This window comes from Otolemur garnettii, unplaced genomic scaffold (assembly GCF_000181295.1).
Source record: "Otolemur garnettii isolate 467f Iridium unplaced genomic scaffold, OtoGar3 scaffold00081, whole genome shotgun sequence".
Lineage (NCBI taxonomy): Eukaryota > Metazoa > Chordata > Mammalia > Primates > Galagidae > Otolemur > Otolemur garnettii.
Window position 1 is genome coordinate 5,326,079 of NW_003852476.1, and position 19,090 is coordinate 5,345,168.

Sequence of the window (19,090 nt, forward strand, 5' to 3'; positions counted from 1 at the left end):
TTTAAATTTCAATAGGTTTTACTTTAAAATTCTAGCCATGAGATAGTCCATGGTCAAGTTACACTGTACCCTCCAGCACATATATTGGATTACAATAATACCATTCTCCTAAGTTAGACAAAGGTTCTCAGCTATAAGTGGACCATTCAGACAAAATTTTTCCTAATGGACTTTAAGATGGAACTTTTTGTTTTTTATTAAATCATAACTGTGTACATTAATGCAATCATGGGGTACAATGTGCTAGTTCTATGTACAATTGTAAATGTATGTAAATTTCACATAATACTGTATGTGAAATGATGAAATGCTTTCATCAAACTGTCAACATAGCCTTCACAGCATTTTCTTAGTTATTGTGTTAAGACATTTATATTCTCCACCTAGTAAATTTCACATGTACCCTTGTAAGATGTACCATAGGTGATGAAACTTTTCTATGTTGCAACAGAACACACAAATAACAACACAAACAATACACAGCATTCTCAACACAAAATGCTAGGACCTATCAAACAAATGCCAATCCAAAGAGGACAAAAATGCTACCCCCAAAGGCACCTCAGACTGTGTGCTCCAAATATCTATAGGGCTGGAAGGTAAACCCTTCCTAAATAGTGACCTTGCTCCCCCTTTCCTGGGAACTGGAAATGAGTTCCAAATGTAAGCAAAGTTCACTAGTTTCACTGGACCTGTGACTTCCACCCTAGACTGTACCTCCAAACAAATTCAAACAAAAAGCCCTGCCACAGAGCAGCAAGTTCTGAAAGCATCCCTCATGGGTGAAATGGGGTCCTTGGGTTGCATCCTGGGGTACTCACCCAATAAAAAGGCCTGGTGTCTAGACCTTTTCTTTCCAAATCCATTTCCTTCTCCTCAACTAAGTTTAGGTTGCAAGGAATTGCATTTACTTCTAAGAGACAGGGATGCAGACATGGAGAGTCCTCAGAGCACAAGCTGGGACCATCCCATACTCTTTCACCCTGAAAAGAAGTCTCTCCTTCCTGTGAAGACCCACCATTCTGTCCCAAGCTGTTCCCTGCTTCTTCAGCAGGGTACCATTCCGTCAGAAAGGCAATGAGCCTACCAGGGAACACCAAAAATCTGTTACCAAAAGTTCTAATAGACCACATCAAAAAAAAAAAAAAAAGAAAAGAAAGTGGTTTTTGAGAAGAAGGAAAGGGAAATGTATTACTTCACCTGCAAAGGAGTAAAAATCACAGATTGTCATGAGAGTTTTCCTCTCATACTAAATTCTCTGATTTCAAGCCCATATCATTGATCAGTCTGTCAATCCTTAAAAACACTATCCCACCATTTTGATTATTCTAAGTTTATAGGATGTTTTCTTTTTTTTTTTGGCCGGGGCTGGGTTTGAACCCGCCACCTCTGGTATATGGGGCCAGCACCCTACTCCTTTGAGCCAAAGACACCTCCCTATAGGATGTGTTAATATGCAGAGAATGAAGCTCCTCTCATCAATCTATTTTATAATATTTATAATGATTTATTACAGTATCCTTTCTTTCATTCCTAATGTAGGGAGTTTATCAATTTTGTCAATTTTTATAGGCAGAAAAGCAAAAACAACTTTGAGTTTGTTAATTTTCTCTATTGTTTTACCAATTCATTAATTTCTCTTGTCCTTATTTCTTCATTATATTTACTTTGAGTTTGCTGTGTTCTTCTTTCCCTAGATTCTCAAGGTGAAAGCTTTGATTTTAGACCTTTCTTTTCTATTAATTTATTTAACTTATTAATTTATTATTTAAAGCTGTCATTTTTCTCTGGCTTTGGCAGCATCCCACATTTCTGATAAGCTAAATTTCCATAATTCAGTTCAAAAATCTTTCTTAATTTCTCCCATGATTCTTTTTTTTGATCCATGCATAGCCTACGTATTTAAGATTTTCCTAGGTATCTCATTGTTACTGAGTTCTAATTTAATTCCACTGTGGTCAGAGATAATACTCTGATTGAAAGCTGTAAGCTGGCACCGGCCACATACACCCAGGCTGGCAGGTTTGAACCCAGCCTGGGCCAGCTAAATATCAATGACAACTGCAACAAAAAAATAGCCAGGTATTGTGGTGGGTGCCTGTAGTCCCACCAACTTGGGAGGCTGAGGCAAGAGAACTGTTTAAGCCCAAGAGTTTGAGGTTGCTGTGAGCTGTGATGCCACACAGAACACTATACTGAGAGTGACACAGTGAGATTCTGTCTCCAAAAAAAAAAAAAAAGGTGTAAGCCGTGGTGCTCAGAGATGAGACTGTAGTGGAGATGTTCAGGTCTGGTTAATTAAAAGGGAAGATAACCTACCTGGGCAGTGTGAAGGTGGCATGTGCGCCCGGGGTGGGGGACAGCTAGAAACCCCTTTTATATGGGGCTGTGAGGGATGGCCAAATTCCACAGCTTGCTGGGAAAGTTAGGATCCTCTGGCTTGAACTTTGGGGTGGGGGAAGGCTAACGAGATCCTTTGTCTTAGGAGAAGAGGAGGAGGAGGGGAAAGAATTCATGTGTAGCTGAGTTAGGTCTCCCAACACTGATTTCAATTCTTTTAAATTCATTAAGACTCATTTTATGGCCCAGAATATGGTATCTTGCTGAATGATCAGCACTTGAAAACAATATATATGCTACAGTTGTTGGATGTGACCTAATTAAATTATTGATGATATTATTCAGATCTTACAGAGTATCCTTATCAATCATGTTGTCTAACTTTATCAACTGCTTAGAGAGAGGTGTTAAAAACTTCCAACTATATTTGAAATTTTATCTATTTCTTCTTTTAATTCTGCCAATTTCTGTTGCATGTAATTGAAGTTGTTTTTAGGCTTGTACATACTTTTTATTGTTACATCTTCCTTAAAAACTAACCTTTATATCTTCTTCTTATTGCTAGTAATAATCTTTGAGACCACCAAAAACAATATTAATATGTGATCTATAAACTTCTTATGCTTATGGTTTTCAAGATATATCACTTTCCATCTATTTATTTTCAACCTTTGTCTTTTTTTTTTTTTTTTCTTTTTTTTTTTTGAGACAGAGCCTCAAGCCGTTGCCCTGGGTAGAGTGCCGTGGCATTACAGCTTACAGAAACCTCCAACTCCTGGGCTTAAGCGATTCTCTTGCCTCAGCCTCCCAAGTAGCTGGGACTACAGGTGCCCACCACAATGACCAGCTTTTTTTTTTTGGTTGAAGTTGTCATTGTTGTTTGGCTGGCCTGGGCTGGATTCGACCCGCCAGCTCAGGTGTACTTGGCTGGCGCCTTAGCTGCTTGAGCCACAGGCAGTGAGCCTCAACCTTTGTCTTTATATTTAAACTACATTTCTTACAGATAGCTTATGATTGTGTCTGCTTTTTTATTCATTCTTATAGTCTCAGCCTTTTAATGGTTAGACCATTCATATTAATGTCATTATTTTAAAAGTTCGTTATTTAGTCTAACAGTTTACTATTTTTTAATGTTGTGGGTTTTTACTCTATTCCTTCTTTTCTGCCTTCTTTTTGTTTAGATTTTTTTCAGAATTCTATTTCACTTTAAATCTTATTTTTGAACATTTTCTTGATTATTGTTGACTACTTTTCCATAGGAAAGTTACTAATTTGCCAATCCCCTTCCTAAACCCACCACTACAAAACAAAAACAAATCAAATTTCAAGATAGTCTTGCCAGAATCTAATTAGATTTGAATTGGATTACAATTATAAATTATGTAAGGAAGAAATTTATCTTTATAATGTTTCACTCCTATATAAGTACTGCATATATCTATGTAGTCATAGATTTTTCCAGAACTTTTATAATTTTCCTTACTTAAAATGTCCATGTTTCCTGTTAAGGTTATACACCTGTATTTTGCATTTGTGTTATTATTGTAAATGAGAATTAAGTAACTGTAGTCTACTTTTTCACACCCAGCATACTCTTTCTAAGAATTACTTGTTTTTAAAATTAGCATTTAGATAAAAATTGAGACAAACGTTGAAGACGTGAAATACTATAAAACATATAGTACTGTATCTTCCATCAATAAGTTTATAATTTTGAAAACTCAGTATCATGTGGGGAATATAGGAATAAAATATTCTGATCTACATAAAATAGCCTAAAAGTGACTAAATGAACAATAACATTATTACACTGATACTTACATAGCCTTATTAAGTGGCTGGCACTTTTCTAAATACTGCATGTGCATAAACTAATATCCATAAACCCTACAATAATTATTATTTTCATTATACTTACCCAAATCCCACATCTAGTACACACCCAAGTAGTCTCCCTTCAGAGTCTAGTTTTACCTACTACACTATATTATCTCTACTTTTCCAATAAAGCATATCTTAATTTTTTGTTTTAATTACTAAATATAAAAATGAGTACTTTAAGGCTATGCACGATAGCTCACGCCTGTAATCTTAACACTGAAGATTGGAGTGGGAGGATTGCTTGAATTCAGGCGTTTCAGACCAGCTTGCCCAAGAGTAAGATTCCCCTAGCTAAAAATAGGAAAGCTAGGCTATCTGGGTTTTGTGGCAGGTACCTGTAGTCCCAGCTACTCAGGAGGCTGAGGCAAGAGGATTGCTTGTGCCCTGGAGTTTGAGAATACTGTGAGCTAGGCTGATGTCATGGCACTCTAGCATGGACAACAGAGTAAGACTCTGTCTCCAAAAAAAGAAGCACTTTATCATAATTTACATCACCAAACAGTAGAAATTAATTTTAAAATGTCTTCTAAAATTATTATCAGAGCTTTAAGATTAACCAGTGATAATGTTGCTATGTACACACATGTAATTGGAAAGACCAGCTTATAATGTGCAGCATTTTTCACATTGAGAACATATAAATTTTATTTAGAAGTTAGAAATATTAACTATAAAGCTAAATTCTTTTTTTTTGAGACAAAGTCTCACTCTGTTGTCTGGGTACATCGTAGCTCACAGCATCATAGCTCATAGCTTAAACTCTTAGGTTTGAGCAATCCTCCTGCCTCAGCCTCCTAAGTAATTAAATTCATTTTTAAAGTATGATTTATTACAATTTAAATCATCCTTATCCTAAGAGTCTTGTTAATTGATGGATGTTGTTGGGGCATATAAAGCTGAAAACAAGAAAATACTCAAAGTTCCAATGCACAATTTTAAGAAATAAAATTTCAGCTTCTCATATTACCTGATCTGATGAGACTTCTGTTTCAAATATAGAAGAATCAAATAAATTCAATCCAGGTGATCTAGAAGTATAACTCATAAGAAAAGAAAATCCAGGGGATTCCTTTTGTGTTTGAACCTCAGGTACTGCATTTCTATTTCTGTTACTGAGAAATTAAAAAAATCATCAAAATGTTAAAAATCCATTATTACATACTGCAGACTGATAAGCACCATAAGGAACAGCATAGAGGTGAGAATTAGCATGGTAAGGAAAGATAGGAAGTAGTTATTACAGTGAAAATAGTAAGTGATGGTTTGGGGTAAAGAATAATGTTAAATACACTAGAACAATCATTTTGGAATAATAAATATAAATACCTACTGAGAATATACCTATTCTAGGTGCTTCCAAAGGCATAACTTACTTATTCCTCACAATAACTCTATAAAATTGGTATTATTACTATCACTCTCATTTCACAATAGAGGATTTTGAAGCATTAGAAAGATTAAATGATTTGCCCAAAAGGATAATAAATGCAGTAACTCTGATTCAAAGTCCAATCTCTTAACCCTGACACTAAACTGTCTTCAAGATCTTAAAATCCAATCACAAATTTTTAATCTTGATAAGAAAGCAGCCATTATGGAGAATTGTATAAGGGAGTTAAACTATGAAATGATCTAGGGAAAAGAATTAGAAAATACAGCATATAATATAGTAGTTAAAACCATGGATACTAGAACTAGCACTGTCTGAGTTTAAATCTCAACACTGACTAGTTGTAACACCTGTGATTCTGTTTCCCCATCAAAAAAAATCAGGATAATAATGTAGCTACACCTCACAAGGTGGTCATGAATATTAAATGAGCAATATTTATAAAATGTCTAGAACAGTGCATTGCACAGAGTGCTAACATAAGTATCCGTTCAATATAACAGAAGTCTAACAATACTACCATAACTATCTCTGTGACCATGAATGAGTTGCTTAATTTTTCAAACTGTAGTTTTCTCATACATGGAAAGAGGTTTTAGTTAGCATATGATTTTAATTTCTTTTTTAGTTCCCAGATTTGATGATTAGTTCCACTTTTAACAAGCTATGCTTAAGTCAACAGCATAGCATTCACAGATAAAACTCTTGCTACCAACTTAAAATACAGATGTAGAATATAGGTGAGAGATCTCTGATGAAGTGAAATCTGTTTAACATATGTTTAGAGGAATCTCAGGATTCAGTTTTAAGGAAGAGAATGAACTAAACAAAAGGTTTAATGTGGCACTATTTCCTTGGCTGCAAGTTATAAATCTGTTGTTTCCAAAGTTAAAAAACCTTGTTAGAGGCTCGGCACCTGTGGCTCAAGCGGCTAAGGCGCCAGCCACATACACCTAAGGTGGCAGGTTAGAATCCCAGCCCGGGCCTGCCAAACAACAATGATGGCTGCAACCAAAAAATGGCCAGGCTCTATGGAGGGCGCCTGTGGTCCCAGCTACTTGGGAGGCTGAGGCAGGAGACTCACTTGAGCCCAGGAATTGGAGGTTGCTGTGAGCGTGATGCCATGGCACTCTACCCAGGGGGATAACTTGAGGCTCCGTCTCAAAAAAAAAAAAAACCTTGTTAGAGATATTTATGACTAAAGAGTTTACCTATCAGGATGGCAATTCTTGCTTCAGATACTACAATACATGGAAAAATGACTGCTGAAACTTTACTTAATGATAAGTGCACAATGTATTACATGTTAATGATAAGTGCACCATCTATTACATGTGACCGTAGCTTAACATTTAAAATTTTTCCATTCATATTTCATCCTCTGGAAAATCTTAAATCTATATACTATTGAATTGGAAAAGTACTTGGGATCTATGCCATCTCAGCTAAATTTTGCAGGAAAAAAGGGGAAAAGAGTCTATGAAACAAGAATAGTAGAATGTTAGTAATTGTTCAAACTGAATGATGGGGTACATGAAGGTTCATTATAATAGTTTTTCTCTCTATGTATGTCTGAAATACTACATAATAAACATTTTAAAATTATAAGGACTAAGCATTTTACTATTCTTCTTATTTATATAACTAAATGTATAGAAAAATTTAATTATAATTATTACTTAAAATCCTACCTTTCAAATAAGGGGGTTTTGGGGAGTTGTAGCTTTTTTAAAGATTCAGGTGTTTTCACAGGTTCAGGAGTTGTTAAAAATAGAGGAATTTCAGGAGTTGGTGGAAAATTATCAGTCCTTTCTTCTATTTCATCACTATTATTTTCTGTTGGCTTCCCAATATGTTCTGTATACCCAGCCTGCAAAATCAAAACAACAAAACACTATAAAAATGAATGCTACTTCATTAATAAAATGACATATCCATAAAGGCATGAGGTAGAAAACATCATATTAATCATAGTGTTATCATTTCATGGACAAAATAAGTATAAGGATAACTGGTAAAAAATAATACTAAAATATATATAATAAAAAATAGAAAAATAATTATTGGAATGATTTTTCTTTTCTTTCCTGCTCCATCTTCCTCACCCTACCTGAAAAATTAATAAAAAGCAAAATACACTAGAATTCATTGAAAAAATGGTTAAGAATAATTTTGCTTTTTAAATTTCCACCTTATGATCTGGGCAAAGAATTGCATAAACATGTGCTACCTCCTTGAAAGTGAAGAATAACTTACCTTTAAGCAATCTTGCTCTCAGTGATTAGGTATGTTTTCACCCTAAAAATTTATTATACTACTTTCTCTACAAAGATTGAAAACTTGAATATTAACTTTCCTTTATATCATTTTATAGACCAGAGATATGATTTCTCACATATACTTGTCACATCAAATCTTCTTAAAGAAACAATTTGGGTCTAACTCAAAAAATTAAAATGTGCTTGTTACCTGTATTTCTTTACAGCAGAATACTACTATGTTATTTCTATTGCTTTAACCTTTAGAAGCTAGGGTAAACTTGATGAACATTGCCTTCATCCACCAACATTAAACCTTTCCACTATTAAAAAACACCCCCAGGATATTTTTATGGCAACCAATGGTCTTGAATTGCCATGGAAAATCATTCAATCTTGGCAGGATCTGCTTCTGACACCACTTGTCAGGGCCTGGGACTGTCCAGGTCTCAGGCCCAGCTTAGGTAGGTTCCGGATGTGAACCGCTAAGCTACCTTGCTCAGAAATAGTTATTCTTAGTTGCTTGAGGGCTATCTACTTCAGCTGGAGAGAGAGAGAGTGTGTGTGTGTCTTAGAGTAAGTAAAGCAGTCTTCTTAGAACAGATAGATCTTAGTCTTTAGTAGAACTTGGTGATCTTCAGCAGAGACACTGTGCTGGCGTTCTGCAGGCAGGAGAGGAGACAGAGTTAGAGTAAGCATGTCTGTGATAGGATGCACATGCTTTTTTATCTGTCTTCTCCTCCAGCCTAATATAAGGCTGATCTTGTGCCTCTCAACACCACAGGTATAGAGACGGCCAATTCACCAATGCTCTCATCTCACGAGCTCTCTCATGCTTGTTAGAAATAAATCTGTCCCCATGCCCTTTTCACCAAGGTGTTCCATTACAGGTATTTCTTATAACTCACTCCTCCTAGCCATAGGCTATATGGGCTACACAATCTTACCAAAAAAATTGTTTTCTTCAATTATGTTTAGTTTTGCTCTCAATACGTAGTCAAATTACGGACAACTTATGGTACATTTTCATGTAAATTTTTTGTAGCTTAATTTTTAACATGAAAAATGAAATCAGTAACTTCCTAGAAGTCTGACCACCAAGTTAACATCTCACATAAATAACCTTAATTATATTAAATCTGAAATTAAAATGGATATAGACTATTTTAAAGTAGAATGATTTGCTTAGAAATTAAAAATCAATATTTGACTTACTTGTGAAGTACATTTTGATTCTCTTAACTGTCTTACTGTCCCTTTCTCTCCATACTCAGCATCTGTTTCATTACATGAGAACAAACTATTATTTTCTTCTTCCAATTTTATTGTAAAATAAAACATATTAATCTAGCCATTTGAAATTACCAATCTTCTAATTGTTTTTAACCTATAAAAAGGCAAACATATACAGACAAGAGAATAAAACATGATACCAACAGTTTAACAAAATTATAAAGAGAACAACCAGGTAATCAGAACATCATGAGCTCTCCAAAAGGTTCCATATTCTCCATGTCATCCTGCTCAGAGGTAATCACTATCTGGACTTTTGTGATAATTATTTCCTTAATTTGCTATATATAGTTTTATCACCTAATAGAGTTCATTTTTCCTGTTTTTAAATGTCATATAATGAAATAATATATGTGTGTTCTTATGGCTTGCCTTTTTGTTTTGAATATGATTGTGAGGTTCATCCATATCACTTCACAGAGACATTGTACATAGTACTTCTATTTATTTTACAGCAAATGGGCATTTGGGGTGTTTCTGCTATCAGGCTATTACGACCAATGATGTTCCGAACATTCTTTTACATATATTTTTGCATACATATAGTTGTTCTCTAGGTATACAATGTCTGACAAAGAAGTCCATGAACTCATCCTCAGAAAAAGTACTACAATCCTCATTGCTGATTATCACTATGAAGCTCCTGGGAAGCTATGCACAGATGCCAGCACCTAGTGCACCTCTTAAAGCAATTTTGGAACTCCTTTTCTGGAATGGCCATCAAAGCTGTTGTCTATGGCACACAAAAATACACAATGATGAACACCACATAGCAAGACACTGATACACAAAAGTTATGAAACCTTAATGAGTTGCTAATACAGTGCTGCCAATGCAGACACATGGTGTCATGTTCACAAACTTAACTGTCAGACCTCTTAGGACAATAGCTCTGATGATCATTACAGAAAAAGAGTTCCAAAATTGTTTTGAAGAGTGGACTATGCTCTTGCACAGGAAAGTACTTTTAAAGTGACTATAGTGATATTTAGCAATGAGGAATATAGCACTTTTTCTAAGATGAGTTCAAGAACTTGTTACCTTCTATGCCTAGGAGTGGAATTATGAGGGATAAGGTGTGTATATCTCCCATTTTACCAGATGCTAAATTTTTCCAAAGTGGTTCTGATAATTTTCATTGTGCTAATTAGTCATCTTGAACTACCCCCTGGAATTCATTCAGTCTCACCAAACAAAATTATTAGATCCAATTATAATTTAGGTTTGTTCTCAATGTAGAAACATTTATTAATGATTGTTCCCACTAATAGTTTATGAGCGTTCCTATTGTCCTACATTCTCATCAATACTGAGTAGTGTCACACTTTCTGAATTTTGCCAATCTGTTAGATGTATAATGATACCTCACTGTGATTTTACTTTGCAGTTCCCTGACTTTCTAAGCATCTTTTCATATGTTCATCTGCTACAAAAGTTTCTCCTTTTTGAAGTACCTATTCACACATTTTCACAGACTTTCAATTGGATTATCTTTTTCTTAATTTGTAGTTCTCTACACGTTTTGGAAACTAATCTTTGGACAGTTTTATTCTTTGGCTTATTCATTTGCCTTCTACTATTTTTATGCCTTTTTTATTAAATCATAGCTATGTACAAAAATGCAATCATGGGGTACAATGTGCTGGTTTTATATATAATTTGAAATATTTTCATCAAACTGGTTAACATAGCCTTCATGGCATTTTCTTAGTTATTGTGTTAAGACATTTATATTCTACACAGTAAATTTCACATGTATCCTTGTAAGATGCACCGTAGGTGTGGTCCTACCAATTATCCTCCCTCCACCCCTCTCTTCCCTCTCCCCTTCTTCTTGGGGTATAATTTGGTTATAGTTTTCATATGAAAGCTATAAATTGGTTTCATAGTACGGCTGAGTACCTTGGATACTTTTTATTCCATTCTTGAGATACTCTGCTAAGAAGAATATGTTCCAGCACCATCCATGTAAACATGTAAAGTCTCCATCATTCTTTAAGGCTGCGTAATATTCCATGGTGTACAGGTACCACAATTTATTAATCCATTCATGGGTCAATGGGCACTTGGGCTTCTTCCATGACTTAGCAATTATGAATTTGGCTGCAATAAACATTCTGGTACAAATATCTTTGTTATAATGTGATTTTTGGTCTTCTGGATATATACCTAGTAGAGAAATTGTAGGATCGAATGGAAGGTCTACTTTTAGATCCCTAAGTGTTCTCCAAAGATCTTTCCAAAAGGAATGTATTAGTTTGCATTCCCACCAGCAGTGTAGAAGTGTTCCCTCTTCTCCACATCCACATCAACAGTTTTGGGATTTTGTGATGTGGGCTAATCTTACTGGAGTTAGATGATATCTCAAAGCAGTTTTGATTTGCATTTCTCTGATGATTAAAGATGATGAACATTTTTTCATGTGTCTGTAGGCTATGCGCCTATCTTCAGAGAAGTTTCTCTTCAAGTCCTTTGCCCACCCTGAGATGAGATCACTTGTTCTTTTCTTGCTAATACGTTTGAGTTCTCTGTGGATTCTGGTTATTAAACCTTTGTTGGAGACATAACCTGCAAATATCTTCTCCCATTCTGAGGGCTGTCTACTTGTTTTACTTACTGTGTTCTTGGCTGTGCAGAAGCTTTTTAGTTTGATCAAGTCTCAGTAATGTATTTTTGATGTTGCTGGGGGGGGCTCCTCCTCATAAAATATTCACCCAGGCCAATTTCTTCATGTGTTTTCCCTGCACTTTCTTCTAGTATTTTTATAGTTTCATGTCTTAAGTTTAAATCTTTAATCCAGTGAGAATCTATCTTAGTTAATGGTGAAAGGTGTAGGCCCAGTTTCAGTGTTCTACAGGTCGCTAGCCAATTCACCCAACACCATTTGTTAAATAGGGAATCTTTTTCCCACTGAATATTTTTAATTGGCTTGTCAAAGATCAAATGACAGTAAGTAGCTGGGTTCATCTCTTGGTTCCCTATTCTGTTCCATACATCTACCTCTCTGTTTTTGTGCCGGTTCCATGCTGTTTTGATTACTATCGGATTTATAGTGTAATCTGAGGTCTGATAGCATAATTCCTCCTGCTTTGCTTTTATTTCTGAGTAATGTCTTGGCTATTCAAAGTTTTTTTTTTTTATTTCATATAAAATGAGATCTTTAAAGTACGACAGTGCAACTTTAATAGGGACTGCATTAAAATTGTATATTGCTTTGGGTAGTATAAACATTTTAACAATGTTGATTCTTCCCAGCCATGAGCATGGTATGTTTTTCCATTTAACATCTTCAGCTATATCTTTTCTTAGAGTTTCATAGTTCTCTTTCTTTGGCATACTGTGAACAGAATAGAGTCCTTGACTATTTTTTCAGCTTGACTATTGTTGGTATGTATAAAGGCTACAGATTCTTGAGTGTTGACTTTGTAACCTGAGACAACTACTGTATTCCTTGGTCACTTCTGTTTTTTAGTAGAATCCTTGGTGTTTTCCAGATATACAATCATATCATCTGCGAAGAGTGAAAGTTTGATCTCTTCTGACCCTATATGGATACCCTTGATCACCTTTTCTTCACAGTTCCCTCCAATGAGCAGATGCTCCTCCAGGGGATTGCACCTACCTGAGTCACAGGGAGATCTATGCCTCCTCAGCCAGGCCTCCATACTCTGCCACCATCCTGAGGCCTGACAACCTCAGATGATTAATGGAAGCTGGGGCAGTTCACTCAGGTCCAGCCCTGCTCCTGATTGATGTTGCTGACACTTATATTTTCACAGAATTTGTGATTCTGTCCTGGCTATATTCCCCTGTGGACCAGGTGCTGTTTGAGTTCACAGAATCTGACACTGCCTGGAGCTGGTGTGTCTGTCTCTGCTACAGTCTGTGTTGGGGCAGGTGTGGTTAGAGCTCACACTTGGCTCTGATTTCCAGCCTCTGGCCACCTGCCTTTGTTTCAGCTATGATCCTTTAAGGGCTGGGTGCTTCTTAGGCTCACTAAAGCAGTCCTGGCTCAGCCACACCCTGGGATTATGCTGCCTCTGTGCACATGTCTTTTATTCTTCGTCTTCCCTGTACCCCGCCCTGACAGGTACCACCTCAGGCATACCCTTTACTCACATGGCCTGTGTTACCATCCCAGTTCTGTCCCACCAGTGTCTGCCACTGGAGAAGATGCCCGGATTTCTCTGGTTGCCCAGAGAGACAGGGAGTGTCTCTCCAAAATATCCCCAGGGGTGGGAGCCCTATAGTTCCTGCTGCTGCCACTGCTGCTCTGTGCCACAGGGTACCACCTCTCCATCTCCTGTCAGGTTCTTTTAGTCCACAGTCTCCTCCTTACCCCCATGCTGCAGAATCAGCACAGACCTGCAATAGCCCGTGCCCTGTCCACACCTCTCCAGGAAATGCCCAAGAATCTTGACACTGTGGGTGACAGGCTTCCAGATCTTGGGGTGAGAGTGGAGGGGATTGCTGGAAGTTCAGAATTGCAGGTAAAGAATATATACAGTTTTATGCCTGACAGGAGAGTGCCATGGCACCCTAGTAGGGGAAGGAGGTCTGGTTTTTAGAGGGTCTCTCCCATAGGATAAAATGGGAGGATGTCTGAACAAACAATCCCTTATTTGTAGAAAGTATACTGTGAGCCATTCACTTGGGGGAGGGAACTCCTGTCCGCTTGGCATTGGATTTTGTACCTATTGTTTGTATCCTTGGGGTTGCAGCTCCCCTCAGCAGGGTTGATGTGTGTTCTTCAACCTTCTCTCTTGGCTCAGCTCCAAACCATCAGCTTACTTGCTAACGTTCTGTCTTTTAACTCTCCTTCTGGACAGGAGCCTCTGTGGAAAGCTGGCTCTGGTCAGCGATCTTGCCTCCACCACCACCTCCCCCACTACTATTTTTATAGTATCTTTTGATGGACTGAAATCTTAATTTTAATTTAGCTAATTTTATCAATCTTTCTTTTATGACTGGGATTATTTTAGTTTAGTTTTTGAGACAGCATCTCAAGCTGTCCCCCTGGGTAGAGTGCTGCGGCATCATAGTTCACAGCAACCTCCAACTCTTAGGCTCAAGCAATCCTCTTGCCCCAGTTTTTCTATTTTAGTAGAGACAAAGGTCTCACTTTTGTTGAGACTGGTCTCTAACTCCTGAGCTCAAGCAATCCACTCTCCTCAGCCTCCCAGAGTGCTTGGATTACAGGCGTGATCCACCACACCCAGTCTAATGATTAGGTTTTTTAATTCTTATTTGAAAACTCCTTTCCTATCTTAAAGTTATGACTGTATTTTTCTACCTGATCTTACAGAATCTTTATACTTTTTGTCTCTTGTATTTAAGTCATAAACATTATTTTTCACCACATACTAATTTCTTCAAAAGATGGATTTAGAGATTATTGAAAAGAGTCTTCTTTTCCTTCCAAAATAATTATATGCCTTCTTGGGTATGAAGTCCCATACATTGAACATCAGGAAAGACTATGCCAAATATATATATTCCCCACATCTCTACAGTAATAGTGCATTATTCCTACAGAATAGCTATTCCTTCTTGTCTAACATTCTGTCAGCTTGGCATATATAAGTATAAGAGATTATAAACAGGTAGAACATATTACTTTTACAGGTAAAGTACAATTTTTTTCTCCTAGAATAAAGCAGGGAAAATATTCATCTGTGTGAAAGAAGCATATTGTATTGTGTGAATCCCATGCTAAGAGTGATAGAAATAGTATATTATTTGGCCATACTAAATATACATCTATTTACAGAATTTTCATGTCATCAGAATAAGCCATTTTTCAATTTCAAAATAAATCTCAATAATCAGACAAGAGGTGGCAAAGACTTTTATATGCCCCATAATTGTATATTATCACATTGGACTTCTTCAATTACAAGAGGTACTCTAATGTGATTTATATTCATATTTTGTTATCAGTATATATTATTATACTTTAATGCAGTTTTTCCTTTCTCAAAATATGTATACTTTTTTGGCACCATCTGTATACTTAGAGAGAGGAGGAGTTAGTATTTTCAAGGGTGTGTCAAAGTTTGTTCCAACAGCTAGGTGACTCACAGATAATAAACTCATACATATATCCTGTGACTCTTCTGCGGTTTTATTTTTAAAAAAGGCCAAAATAGTAAAAGATTAATGTAAAAGAGTGTAGTAGAATTGGTGATAATAGTAAAAAGAACTAGAAACAACAAAATATCCAATATGACACAGTGGCCAAATAAATTATGCATATCCACACAATGGAACATTACGCAGTTGTTATAAATAAAATCTATTTAATGACATGGTAAAAATACCTGTCTGTCAAGTGGGAAAAAAGAACACAAAATTATAAATATAATATAGTTAAATTTGAAGAGAAGAAAGAACTAAACATATGTATGCAAAGAAACAAAGTTTAAAATAGCATATACCAGTATGTATGGTGTAATTTATGTCTGAGTGGTGGTATTTTTCTATCCTTTATATTTTTCTTTGTTTTCCAAATATTCTACAATGAAATGTATTTATTTTACATTTAAGGAAAAATATATCTTAAAGACAGACATAAAATGTATTTTTAAGACAGTTAATTTCAGTTAACCAGAAATACAAACAACTCAAATGATTATTTTAATAGTATAAAAACCTAATATAATGTATTATTACCCCTACTTCTTAGGAAAAATATGAACAGCAAGCAAATACCTGTATCTCCTTTTTCAAACCACTGATTGCAATTTAATTGTTTCTGGGAGGTCAACAACCTAAAATGCAACAAATACACTTTTTATAGTTTTTTCTGAGTTTATATTCATAGATTATTTCAGAAAGTCAATCATTTTCTAATTTTTAAAGGTTACCTGAATTGCATAAAATTTTGTGAACCTTTTTTAGCTGTAACTTGTGAACATTTTGAATGGCTATTCACAGAAGAGTCATTAAATATCTGGAAAAAAGAAATTAAGCATCAAAAAAAAAGTGGAAAAAAAAGAACAGGCTACACAAAACAATAAAGATTCTTTTACTTGCCATAGCTACTCAGGCCTTGTATTTTATCCTCATCATTATCACCACCATTATCAATATCTACAACTATAAACATTAATTGAAACCACTACATACAAAATACTAAGTCAAATACTGAGAAACAAAAAAAGTTTAAGACTGTCAAAAAATTTGACGATTTTGATAAGTATGGTAACTATACACAGCAGTATTTCAACATTTAAGTTCTACATTTAGTTCTAGAAACTTTTATAAATTTTATACCATTCATATTTATGATTAATCAAGTGAATTCTACTATTTTCTCAACTGATTACCTCATTTTTTTTATTAATTCAAATACACATAGATCATGAATACATTTATGCACATGTGAGGTACAATGCATTGATTTTTTTTTTTATGCAATCTGATGTGGTTACATCAAACCAATCAACATAGCTTTCGCCTCATTTACTTGATTATTGTGTTAAGACATTTATGTTCTACACTTGACAGATCTGACTTGTACGCTTGCAATATGTGAGAGAGAACATTTTGATATATGAAATTACAAAGCCCTCTCTTTAACATTCCTTTAAAAATCTTTTATTTTGGCGGTACCTGTGGCTTAGTGGGTAGGGCACCAGCTCCATATAGTGAGGTTGGAACCCGCCCTGGCCAAATTGCAAACAAAAAAATAGCCAGGCCTTCTGGTGGGTGCCTGTAGTTCTAGTGACTCAGGAGGCTGAGGCAGAGAATTGCCTAAGCCCAGGAGTTGGAGGTTGCTGTGAGTTGTGACATCACTGCACTCTACCAAGGGCGATAAAGTGAGACTCTGTCTCTAAAACAAACAAACAAAAAAACAAAAAAACCTTTTATTTTAAATTATTTAAAATATTTTATTAATATGTTGCTGTAGGGAATCACATTGATAGAGTTTTGAAGAGTGCATGTGGGAATACTTAAGGGAGGAGTCATATCTTGATGTGCTTGCATTAGTAGTAATAATGGTTTTATAAATTTGAAACTAATATTTATCAATTGTTAGTAGATTAAAAATATTATTAGGAATAGGGAATAAGGTCCGGACAAAGGGAGATAGTTATGGGGAATTGATTCAGACCCATTTTTCTGACTTTGAGCACAGAGTGCAAGATCCTGTCACTTTAATATTCCTGAAGACTGGCGTGTTGTATATCCCTGCCTCCCTCATAGCTGCAGCACTGCAGCTGGCTGGAGGCCTTGAAGCTGCTTTCTGCCAGAGCAAGGATGTATGCTCCAAGGAAGTGGGTTTTGGGAGTTAAGAATGTTAATTCTTTAAACTTTGTCCAACTCAGGATGACTTGCTCTGGACCAAATAAGGAGAAGAAAGATTAGACCAGATTAGACCTCCTCCAGATAAGACCACAGGAGTCTATCTGTTTGGACACAAGGCTGTCAGAGTATTAAAACATCACATCTGTGGTGTGTGACTGTGGGTCAGCTAGGATTTGGTCCTTGAGTCAGCCTCTGATTGGCTTCTTTATCAAGACTTTGTTTTCATTAATACTTAGAAGCAGTAAAAAGTAACAAGTAAATCCATGCAATTAAGGTAATCAGCTGTAGAGTTAGTCTAGTTAGTAGGAATGCAAGAGCAGCAAGAACCTTGACAGGATTGTTTGCCTTGCTTTAATGAGATTTATGACTGTAACACTGATGTATGAAATAAATACAGAGCTAGCCTAATACTTAGCGCAGCATACTGGACGCCTCAGGAGGAAGTTGTATGCTGCCTCCTGAGCCCTGATGCTCTTAAAACTGTCTCTTTGTCTGTGTCTTTTATTTTTTCTTTCTTTCTTTCCTTCCTTTTTCTTTCTTTCTTTTTTTTTTTTTTTTGAGACAGAGTCTCACTGTGTTGCCCTTGGTAGAATGCCATGGCATCACAGCTCACAGCAACCTCAAACTCTTGGGCTGAAGTGATTACCTTGCCTCAGCCTCCCAAGCAGCTGGAACTACAGTCACAACACCTGGCTATTTTTTGGTTGCAGTTGTCATTGTTGTTTAGCTGGCCTGGACTGGGTTTGAACCCGCCAGCCTCAGTGTATGTGGCTGGCACTGTAACCACTGTGCTACAGGCACTGAGCCTATTATTTCTCTATATTAATATTCTATAACTCCTATTAAAAATGTTTTGATCTCCTCACACCACCAGGCCACTAGGAAGTAAACCACCACATGTCAAGGCTGGTCCCTGACAAGTTGCTGAACCACCACGGCACATTTGGGAAAACCAAGGTTGACTATTGTCTATTTTTCTTTTACTGTTACACTGTTAAGCTTGGTTTGTGCCTGTAGCCCCAGCTACTCAGGAGGCTAAGGCAAGAGAATTGCCAAAGCCCAGGAGCTGGAAGTTGCTGTGAGCTGTGACGCCACGGTACTCTACCAAGGGTGACAAACTGAGACTCTGTCTCTAAAAACAAAAAAATAATTATGAAAGAGCACATCCCTGTCACAGATCTTAGAGGAATGGCTTTCAACATTAGCTGAGCCTTACTCATATATGGATTTCTGTTATGTTGAAGTAACTTCCATTTTCAGTTTCTTAAGGGTTTTTATCTCAAGGACGTTGAATTTCATCACATTCATCTATTAAAATTACCAACTAGTTTTTGTTATTGGTTCTGTTCATGTGATGTATGCGCATATTATGTTTATTGATTACCATATGTTGAGCCATTCTTGCCTCCTGGCATGAATACCATTTGATCATGGTGAACAGACTTTTTAATGTGATGTTGAATTTGGTTTTGCTACTATTTTGTTGGACTTTTGTATCTATCCTCATCAGTTATAATAGTTGGTAGTTTTCCTTTTGTGTGTCCTTACCTGGCTTTGGTATCATGTACTGCTGGCCTCACAGAATGAGTCTGCAAGTATTTCCTCCTCTTCAATTTTT

At 36.2% G+C, this 19,090-nt stretch overlaps 1 protein-coding gene across 1 annotated transcript in view; it reads right to left on the reverse strand.

Moving 5' to 3' along the window:
* The window catches only part of CUNH14orf39 (chromosome unknown C14orf39 homolog), a 52,920-nt gene that overhangs the window by 6,300 nt on the left and 27,530 nt on the right, over positions 1-19,090 (reverse strand). Inside the window, exons 11-15 of the mRNA XM_003794425.2 lie at positions 16,029-16,114; positions 15,874-15,932; positions 9,085-9,146; positions 7,303-7,481; positions 5,189-5,333 (exon numbers count right to left, since the gene is read on the reverse strand). Of these exons, the coding sequence (XP_003794473.1) occupies positions 5,189-5,333; positions 7,303-7,481; positions 9,085-9,146; positions 15,874-15,932; positions 16,029-16,114 (531 nt within the window). The remainder of the gene's footprint in view (positions 1-5,188; positions 5,334-7,302; positions 7,482-9,084; positions 9,147-15,873; positions 15,933-16,028; positions 16,115-19,090) is intronic.